Source organism: Euphorbia lathyris, chromosome 4, assembly GCF_963576675.1.
Source record: "Euphorbia lathyris chromosome 4, ddEupLath1.1, whole genome shotgun sequence".
Classification (NCBI taxonomy): domain Eukaryota; kingdom Viridiplantae; phylum Streptophyta; class Magnoliopsida; order Malpighiales; family Euphorbiaceae; genus Euphorbia; species Euphorbia lathyris.
This window is the reverse complement of record NC_088913.1, coordinates 52752663-52763774: the sequence shown is the minus strand read 5'-3', so window position 1 is coordinate 52763774 and position 11112 is coordinate 52752663. Positions and strand designations below refer to the sequence as shown.

General features: G+C 34.4%; 1 protein-coding gene across 1 annotated transcript; it reads right to left on the bottom strand.

Moving 5' to 3' along the window:
* Nucleotides 1–2049: 2049 nt before the first annotated feature.
* On the bottom strand, nucleotides 2050–3792 carry LOC136227899 (ferredoxin-3, chloroplastic-like). The gene is made up of 2 exons (XM_066016696.1): nucleotides 3585–3792; nucleotides 2050–2709 (listed from the first exon to the last, which is right to left on the bottom strand). The coding sequence occupies exons 1-2, from the start codon at nucleotides 3775–3777 to the stop codon at nucleotides 2249–2251; spliced, it is 654 nt and encodes a 217-aa protein (XP_065872768.1). The 5' UTR covers nucleotides 3778–3792; the 3' UTR covers nucleotides 2050–2248.
* Nucleotides 3793–11112: the final 7320 nt, after the last annotated feature.

The following is an 11112-nucleotide window of genomic DNA, read 5'->3' as shown; positions in this document are numbered from 1 at the left end:
AACGGCGCAAACCACAGTCCTTTTTTTTGTATTAACAAACCACACGAGTTTTTTTTGGAATAACATGAAACCACAAGGGTTTTTTTTAGAATTTACCCTTATTATTATTATTATTATTTATCTATAGTTTATCATTATCTTTTTTTTTGGTAATAAAGGAGGGCCGAGCCCAAAGCAAACAGAAAGAAAACTAAAAGTTGATATTCCGGCGTGTGGAACGTCCAAGCCGATCCGCACTCAGAATATCATGGAGGCCTACAGGAGGCACATCACACTCGTGACGACCCAAAGAACAAGATCTTGCGAAATTCGCCATCCAGTCAGCGGCTTTATTACTTTCTCTAAACACATGAACCAACCTAACCTCCCAACACCTCAAACGAAGCTCCTGGCACTTCTTAATTAACCAGGCATACGAATGGTGCACTCCGCTCAACCCTAGTATGACATCAAGGAGGGCTTTTGAGTCCATTTCCATAATAATTTTCCTATACCCTTTATTCCAAGCCAGCTTCATACCTAAGTAAATGCTCCAAAGTTCAGCAAGCGTGGCCGTACAGACACCAAGATTAACCAAGAAACCACCTTTCCAATCTCCCTGATGATCACGGATCAGGCCTCCTGCTGAGGCATACCCGGGATTTCCTTAGCTAGCACCATCAGAATTAATCTTCACCCATCCAGGTTCAGGGGGAAGCCAACTTATCCAAATTAGGCTCTTACCTGACCCGCCTTTAACAGTAAGCAAAGCTTGCGCCTGTTTGAGCTCCACATCTCGGTAGGCAATGAACAAAGCCTTGTTATCCGGGGGTCTCTTGTTCGAAAATATTTTCTCATTCCTCTATTTCCAGATCCACCAAACTCCTTATGCAAAGATACTCGACCACGGTGCTCCCCTGATAACCGTCTCCTGGTTCAGATTGGTTTGCAGCCAATCCGCCTCACTAATTTGGAAGAACAAGTAAAGGCTTCGACTTGGGACCAGTTAAGAAAGGGCAGCCAATTCATAGTTTATCATTATCTATGAATTTGACAAAAGTTAAGAAATGATATTAAAGTATGCATCCATATTTGAAAAGTTAAGAGTTTGTATTCATATGAAAATTTGTATTTAATTTCATAGGTTTTAAATTGTATATAAATTTGTGTTTGTATGTAATTTGTATTTTTAATTTAAATTGGAGTAATTTTTATTTAATTTCATAGGTTTTATCGAGCCAAGATTTTATTTTATTTGATGTTCAATTTAGTTTTATTTTTAATAATATATTTATTCTTGATATTATTATTATTATAAGCTTATTAATGTCTAATATTAAAAAAAAGTCTAATATCATCGTTAAATTCAGTTAAGTTCGGTAGCATTCAATTAAGTTCAGTTCAATTCAGTATTCAGTTAAGTTCAATTCAATTCAATAGCATTCAGTTAAGTTCAGTTCAATTCAATAGCATTCAGTGCAGTTCAAAATATTTAGTTTTAATAGTCAAACTTAGGGTTTAGTCGAACTTTAATGTGCTATATATAACTTAAGTGTCCATGTAAGCAATTCCGATAAGAGTTTAAACGGAAAATATTTAATGACTTTGGCAGCACAATATCAAAGATGTGTTATTAACGAGTTCTTATACTTCTTACCAAAAAAAAAAAAACGAGTTCTTATATTAAACATCCGGTCTTCCATATCACTCAGAAGACCCCCAATTCACATTTGGACATGTGTATTTTGACCCCACATAATAATTAAAATAGTGGGACCTCTTATAATATGTATGAGTCCATCTTACACGTGTCAAAATATGTATGGAATGTCCTCCAATTGACATGAAAAACCGGATGCTTCTAATAATTTGCCGTTATTAACTCGAGACAAAATGAGCGTTAGTAATATTATTGAAATGAAACATTATAGGAATGTATTACATTCATTTTCATTTACCCACGTCATAGCTTCAATTTCATCTAACACGGTGTCATTCTCAAGTAATTGATCCAAATGTTTATGCACAAATTTGAAGATATTGAATCATCGAGAAGGAAGTTTTAACGACTACACAAGAATACAGATCATCAATGATATTCATGTTCCATAATAAGAACTAGTACAAACAGTTAACCAATGGATGAAAATGAACTCAAATGTAAACAACTAAACATAATGTGAATCTAGATTGTATATATGCAGATTCATTTTCAGCTCATCAAGAAATAACAAGCATGTTCTCTCCAGTCTCCATGAATATGACTCATTCAGTAGAGATCACTTTCCTTGTGGGTGTGTATAACACAGTCTGACGTTGGATACGAGACACAAGTAAGCACATATTGCTTCTCCATCTGCTCCTCGTTGAGGAATGATCCGTCTGATTGATCAACGGATCCAGAGATCAGCTGCCCAGCACAAGTAGAACATGCGCCTGCCCTACATGAATAAGGCAGCTCCACTCCAGCATTTTCAGCTGAGTCCAGAATGTAAGTATCATCGGGGGCATCAAATTCGTTCTCTTCACCATTCGGGCCAATCAGTTTCACCTTGTATACTTTTGACATTGCAGAAACTCTGAAAGTGGATAACTTCAAGCCGAACGTTTTCGAGACATTTTTTACAGAATGTAGAGAAATCGGTCTCTTGATTAAGGCACATGATCTGCCTGGGGATGCACATTTCATCATGCATGATGTGGGGAGCATCATGGTTGACATTTTATCACCTGAACCAAATGAACAAAACCAGGATAAAATCAATCCAAACATAATCACAATTAGATTCAATTTTCTTTGATCACAAGGGTTCAGTGTGTGTTATATGACTTAAAAGGGACAAGGTGTAGTGAAGTTATTGTTGGGAAGATCAATTTAACCCTTAGTTGTCAAAATGGTGCAATGTTTATCCCATAGTAGAAACTCAGCTCAATTTCTCAAAAAGGAAAAACTGGACTAGCATTCTACCATGGAATCAACATTACACCATTACATTTTGAAAACTGTTCTCACCCGGGGAAAATTTAGACCTCATCCCTGCACTAAAACCTCATTGTAAGAAGAAAAAGAAAAGTTGCATCAGTATGCAAAAGTCTATCAGCCACTAATACAGAACGAACATCCAATTATGTTTAATCCAGACTTCGAAATGCTAATCAAACACAGTATTACCAAATACAAATTGGAGTCTAAATTTGCCCCCGCATAATTTTTGGGCAAGTGCAGTCAAAGGCTCCACTGAACAATTCAACAATTTCACTTCCCAAACAAAAAATGCCAGTACAAATTTAGACCTTATCCCAATAAGCACAAATACTCCTGATGCTACTTACTGCAATGTTATCATGTCTTAATACTTTTCCCCAAAAACAAGAGAGCATTATGATCCTTAAAAAAATTGAAATACAGTTGATATTTAAAAAATTGTCTCCTATCTTCGAATTCTTGCAACTCAAAACAGTCAGAGGTTGGATTGAAGAAATAGGTAAATCAATTATAAAGGCAAACAAATTAGTTGAGATAGAAAATACAAAGAATAAAATAGTTGAAACATAAACAAAGAATACGATTAGAATAGAAGATGAGAAGGAAGAATAGATCTTACAAATTAAAATGGTTTGAAATGGGCAGAGCAGAGTGGCGGAGATTACAAAGAAATTACAAGTAGAAGGCGCCTGTCGAGCGAGCCCTACTGTACAAAACAAACAATCAACCGAGTGGATTCTACTAGAATATAAGTCTCGCACCACGTGGCATCCTTTTATTGGAAAGCGACCTGTTGTAAACGTGTCAATCATTAACCTTCATTTTCATTTTCAATTCATCTACTAATAGTAATAATAATAGGGTTTTTAACCAAATGAAATAATAATGGTATGAATCTTCTCCACCCTCTTCCTTTGCTTTCTGCAAACAATGAATAGACCGGTTACATCAATTTTCATGATTCCTCTTTATATAATTACATCATAGTCCTTAATCAGTATATGTAGTGGCGGACGGGCAGTTGCTTCCCTTGTCCTCCTTATTGCCACCGTTAGAAGATCATTTTGTCTTTCTTAACAAACTATAGAAAGATACATTCGCTTTGCTTCCGGAAGAAAATAACTAAGAAAATAATTAAATAATATGACAAAAAAAACTTCATGATAATTGAAATATCGTACAACAATCATTAAATGACTCATATTCAACCTTAAAACTCTCACACTATATAATGTCGCTTATATATCTCTCCACGCTTCCGTTAATCAAACTGCATATTCACCATTTCTCTGACTCTCTTCGTCCACATCAAGAATGACGAATCTAAAAGAGCGAGAATCCATAGATGAAATCTTTTGCCTCCTAATCACAAAGATACTTCTCTTGTCATCATCCTCATGTTATTTGCCTATTTCCTTCCCGATATCATCATCGGTCCTCATTGACCAAGAGAATGTAATATCATTAATTGTATCGTAAATATATTTTTTGGAGGAATTTAGGTGGTTGATCAGTTGGAGGCAACAAAGAACCAATTAGATGGTGATTCTATCTGTAAATCCTAATACCATATGTAACTGGGGTTTTGTTTATATTATTATCTACTTTGGTACTTATAGAAGTGTATGAAAACATCGAACTGTAATAAAATTGTTCAAAAATAGAAGGATACCCTCACTTTGCTTCGAGTAAGGTGTATCTTATTATATATTATCCTTATCAATTGAATCTTATTTTTTTCACATTTTTGGTCGCACATAACTAAAAGTGAATTTTTTAGAAACACTTTAATCCTTGACATTTTCAAGTAAGATCAATTTTAACTCTACGGTATCGAAAAAAATATAATAATGGTGTGACTATTAGTTAACTTTCATTTCAAACCTTCCAGACATCCATTATATATAAGATATTTAATATATCATTAACAAAATCGCAAAAATATTATTCAAATGCTAACAAATAAGTTTGTTACATAAGAGATAATTACAATTTTTTTTATCAAACTGTCAGAAATATTTAGTGCGATATTCATATATGTAGTCACAAAAACACTTTTTTTAAAACGTTAAAAGTTGAATTCGGTTATCCTTTTATAATTTAAGTTCGTAAAAAATAATGATGAGGTTGATAGTTTTTAGGAAAGTACATTTAATTATAATTTACAGAATATTGTAAATTTATCCATAACATTTCTAATGAAAATAATGTGTCCCTAAGTTACAAAAAATTTGAACAGACTTGTTTGGCATATTGAACTTTCAAAATAATTTTATCAAACAATTGAGGCAGTTCAACATATTTTAATTGCTTTGATTCGATTATACCATACATAGATAATTGTTAATTTATTGAAAAATTAATCTGATACAAAAAGTTAATTTTTTATCACTAAGTTACAGAAGATTTAAACGAAATGTATTGAACCTTCCAAGCAAATTTATTGAAAAATTAAATCTGATACAAAAAGTTCATCTAACTACTCAATATGCATATTGATTCCAAGGTATATAATGATTTGGAAAGCAAATAACCACAACTATTTCTAGTACAAATCGTGAGCATTTCTCCATCTCACTGGCTAAAATATATAAGAAAGAAATGAATCTTCGGGATCAGTTCAAAAAAAAAAAAATGAATCTTCGGGATAATTAAACTCTTCCACAGGGTAAGCCTTCTTTGGGATCTTTGTTCCTGTCGAAGAAGCAGATTTGCTATGAGTACAATATAATGAAAAGAACATATATGACCACAACATTTGAAAAAATAAGTGTAGGATTTGATTTGGAAAAATAAAAATATAACATAAAATATAGAACAAATTAATGCTAGAGTTAATAAAGAGTTAAATAAAATAATCTTAGAAATAAAAGTTAAACAAAATAGATTATTTGAATTTATACATAAAAAAAGAACATATTAGGTCACTTGAATCTATACATAAAAAGAGAAGATAATTGATATAGCGTTGGGGTACATTGTTCTGAGTTTGGAGCTGTAAGTAAAAGAGAAAAAGATTAGTTTCAGACACAGCAAAGGAATAATATATATATATATATGAAAGTGAGAAGAAACTAACCCATTCAAATAGAGTTAAGGTGCAAAAATACCCCTAACATTTTGGGACATGAGCAATTTTACCCCTAACGTTGATAAATTAGGTCAATTTCAGAAATAATTCATCAAACTTTCTCGGTCATGAATCTTGTCATCTACACTTCACACATTCGTTATTTTATCAGTAACAAATCATAAACATATATTGGGATATGAAAAAAATATTGTCTTTTGTATGAATTAGAAAAAAAAATTCAAAAAATTCACCGAATTTATAAATATTAACCTTTAATTTTATTATTAAATTACAAAAAAACATTATATCCTTTTTTTAGAACAAATTGATATGCAATTGGTGCAAAATAAAGAAAAAAATGACTATATTTTATAATAGTGTCTGAAATTGATCCAATTTATCAACGTTAGGTGTAAAATTGCTCTTGGCTACAAACATTAGGGGTAAAATTGCACCATTCTAGACGTTAGGGATAAAATTGCTCTTAGGGTATTTTTGCACCTTAACCCCATTCAAATATGATATCCAACATCATACAAACACTGAACAACTCCATAACCATAATGATGAACATAGAATGGGTATAAAATGAAATTGTGAAATAAAAAAAAATAGGGTAAATTCCAAAAACAACCCATGTGGTTTCATGTTATTAAAAAAAAAACCCTGTGGTTTGTTTTTACAAAAAAAAAAAAAGACTGTGTTATGCGCCGTTACCCGAAAAACGGAAAATGACTTAACACCATTAAATTAGCTGACGTGTCAAAGGGTAAAACGGGAAAAATTTTTTTTTTTTTATTTTTTTATTTTTCTTTCTCTCTCTCTTCCTTCTCTCTCCTCCTTTTTCTTCTTCTTCTTCCATGGTTCTTTTATTCTTCTTCTTCCTATCTCTCTTCTTCTTCTTTTCTTCTATTTTTTTTTTTTCAAATTCTGAAATTTCCAGATCTGGAAATTTCCTTGACTTTCCTTCTTTGCCTTTGAATTTAATTTAATTTGACAGACTCTCAATTTCCTGGTTATATATCCTCTTCTCTCTTTGTTTTCTATCTAAAAAGTTTGGCTTTCATGGAATCGCGAACAATGGATCCAAAGATTCAGAAACTCAACATTCGTGTTCAAACTCAGGTTTTTATTTCTTCCCTTCTCTTCATGTTTTGTCCATTGCGTTCGATTTATAATTTGGAGAATGAATCGATGTTCCAAATATTGAGCCATGTAATCTCTGTTTACAGGATGGGAACGTAAGGAATTACATGATTAACGAGCATACTATAATTGCGAAGCTTTTGTAAAATCACTGTCCGAGAATGGATTGCTGCGTTTTTGGTAATAAGGAATTCGGCTCTGTTCTTTATCGCTGAAAAAAACTGAACTGAACTGAACTGAACTGAACTGAATTGAACTGAATTGAATTGAACTGAACAGAATTGAACTGAACTAAATTGAACTGAATTGAACTGAACTGAATACTGCTGAATACTGAACTGAATTTAACTGAATACTGAACTTAACTGAATGCTGCTGAACTTAACTGAATGCTACCGAACTTAACCGAACTTAACAATAATGATGATATTAGACTTTAAAATAATTTTCATGATAATATTGGACATTAATGAACTTATAATAATAATAATGGTTCTAATAAATTTAATAATATCAATAATAAATAAATATATTATTAAAGATAAAACTAAATTGAATATCAAATAAAAGCCCGGGATGATAAAATCTTGGCTCGATAAAAGCCTATGACATTAAATAAAAATAAGTCTAATTTAAATTAAAAATACAAATTACATACAAACACAAATTTCTATATAATTTTAAGCCTATGAAATTAAATACAAATCTTCATATGAATACAAACTCTTAACTTTTTATTTTAATTAAGAGTTAAAGTGCAAAAATAATGTTTTGGGTCAGAAGTAATTTTACCTCTAACGTCTAAAATGGTGGAATTTTATCCCTAACATTGATAAATTGGATAAATTTGAGAAATAATTCATAATATGGATGCAATTCCTAATTTTTAAATATGGATGCATACTTTAGTTTTATTTTTTTTATTAAACCATATATACTTTAATAAACTATCATTTATTGACTTTTATCTAATTTATAGATAATGATAAACTATAAATAATAATGATAAATTATAGATAAATAATAATAATAATTATTATAATAAATTATATATAAATAATTATAATATAATAAATAATGATAAATTACTGAATACTGAAACTGAATGCTGAACTGAACTGAATTGAACTGAATTGAACTGATTGTTACTGAAATTAAGTGATGTATTTCTTATTTGATGGATTGCTGCGTTTTTGGTGTGGAGGTTCGACGAGAATCGGAGTCGGAGGAGGAAGGGGTGCCAGGGGATTTTCAAGAATTTTCAGTCGGAGGTTCCACGAGATATTTGTTCAGAATTTTCAATCTGGACAGATTTCCGGAAATCTGGAAAATTTCCAGAAATCTGGAAATTTCCGAAAGAAGAAGAAGAAGAAGAAGGAAAAAATAAAATAAAAAATCGATTTTCCCGTTTTACCCCTGTGCCACGTCAGCACTTTAACGGTGTTAAGCCAATTTCCGTTTTTCGGGTAACGGCGCAAACCACAGTCCTTTTTTTTTGTAATAACAAACCACAAGAGTTTTTTTGGAACAACATCAAACACATGGGTTTTTTTTTTTGAATTTACCAAAAAAAAAAAAAAGACAGTTATATGCAAAACAGAAAACAATTAAACAGAAGACAAACTCATATTAATAAGAAAACAGTTTCAAATAGAGACAATAACAGTAAGCTTAAGGAGAAGAGTAGGCAAAACAACCTCTTGGTCTGAGTAAATGATCACGTTGAAGAAGAAGAATACCTCAAAATACTTCAAATGGCACATGTCTTCCTTCCAATCTATGAATTTGAAACTAAAAGAAATCGTTGGTTAAACTAAATTCCTATTTGTACTTTTTAAGAGTACTATTTGGTATATTTTTTTCTTTGGCAATAATTAATTCAATTGAAAAAACATTGGATTAGAAAGCAACATTTAGTATTCACAACTCAACTCATATATGTGTGTCCTGGGAAAGAGAGACCAGAGTCTCTTACATCACTAACACCTCTAGAATACAAATTAAATAATATTCAACATTAGCAATTTAGCCTATGCATTCAAAAAGCAAAGGCTATCACCTTTTGGCAAAGACTCAACTTCAAAACATGTTAGATTAGTTAATATAAACAACTCAATAAACCTAAAATTTCTTTTAACTTAGTGATAACTTGCTGGATCCGATTTGATGATCTCCGCCGTAGTTACCTGCAAAACAGAACCGGAGACAGGATCTCCGGGAAAACTCTCCGACGATCAAGTCAGTTTTTGTAGGAGGGTTGGTAAATTGACAATAGTATTGTGGGAAAAATGTGAATGTACCTTTCCCCCTTTGGCCTTAGGGCTTTTTATAAGTGTTCTTAAGTAACCGCCGAGGGCGGTTACCCCTTCCAGGCCATGTTCCGAGGGCGGTTACTCCTTTTTAGGTCATGCCCCCTCTCGTGGCTTTCGTGGCAACAAACGTGGTATCGTTTGTCCTGAGTGGGAGTTTTAGCGCTCCATTTAGGAATTCGGGGCGGTTACTCACTTCACCCGCTTCCTCTATTCGGGTCTCATCCCATCTTAGACCATGGATCTAAGTGTGGGCTGGGCCCGTGTAATGAATTCGGCCCGGTTTGGCTTCGCGGGTCATCACATGCCTCCCCCTTAGTTTGGCAAGAGCCCTTTAGGGTCTTTTTTATAGGAGACTCTTCGTTTTTGTCTGGATTTTCAAAATTCAAAAATTGTGACTTTCCCTTTCCCGTCGTTTCTTTTCCGGCATCCACCTTTTGCGTCGTTTCTCTTCCGGCATCAACCTTTTTGCGTCCGTTCTTCTCTGTGTCGTCTTTCATAGGTAAGTGTTCCTTTCCAGAATTTGTACCTCGCTCGATTCTTTGCTTCTGTTCATTTTCCTTCATCAATATGTCGAACCCTGACCTCGACTTCGCTCGAGGAGATGGTTGATGAAGCTTCAACCAGCTCTCCTGGGTCTGATTCTCATCCCGCCGACTTCCTCCACCTGGCGAATACAACCGATGAGGGCCTAGGTTTTGACCCTAAAAAGTTGATTCCGCCACCTGTCCCAACCCCCCGTTTATTACCGAAGAAGGACAGGTCGGGAAGTCTAGTTTGTCAAGAGACAATTGACGATTTGCGGGAGCAGTATCCTTGGCTCCAAGGCCTCGAAACCCTTATTCCCGGGGAGGATAAAGGACCGGGCGACTACCCAAAGGGGTATTTCACCATTTTCGTCGCCCAGATCATCTGCGGCTTCACGTATCCGCTGGCGGATGAGGTTGCCTCCGTCCATGGCGGTTACGGAATCGCACCCGGTCAGTTGCATCCTAATGGATGGGCCGATTTAACTCTGGACAAATTTTTGGCGGATTGTCTGGAGGTTCCCTTCTCGCTCAAAATTTTCTCCAAGCTTCATCATTTCAAAAGTTCGGCGGGGTATTTTACTTTCATCCGTCAGAGCGGTTACTATGGTTTTGACGAGAAGCTGAACAAAATCCGCGAGTGGGACCGATCTTATTTCTTCATCAAGTTTCACGAAGGGAATCCGAACTTCCTTCGCCGTTGGGGCCGACCAAATGTAAAGAGTTTGAACTTCGGTTACCCCAGCGAGGAAGAATCCGCTGTGATCAAGTTTTTGAAGGGTACTGCTCCCTTTGTATGGACATATGATCAGGCTTTCCACATGCTAAGGAGCCGAGTGGCGATTGCCTATCGCGAGGGGGATCACGTTGTCTATATCCCTTATCGCGTTTTTGTACAAGGTACTTTTTATTTCTAAGTTGATGATTTCTTTTAACCCTTTGCAGGGGTGATCCTTTATCTCAACTCGCTGCAGATCGGGAGGCTAAAGCCCTAGCGAGAAGGAAGAGGCGAATGGAGGGAAACACTTCAGTCGCAAGGGCGAATTCTCCTGGAGGGGCGATTACTTCTATCGAGGCGGCTTCTCCCGCAAG

Bases quoted from the DNA above. Each gene is read 5' to 3' on its own strand.
- LOC136227899 (XM_066016696.1), bottom strand. From the start codon at position 3,777: ATGATTGACACGTTTACAACAGGTCGCTTTCCAATAAAAGGATGCCAC. The intron at 2,710-3,584 runs GTAAGATCTATT...CATTTGGTTCAG, and splicing joins ATTTCAAACCATTTTAATTT to GTGATAAAATGTCAACCATG.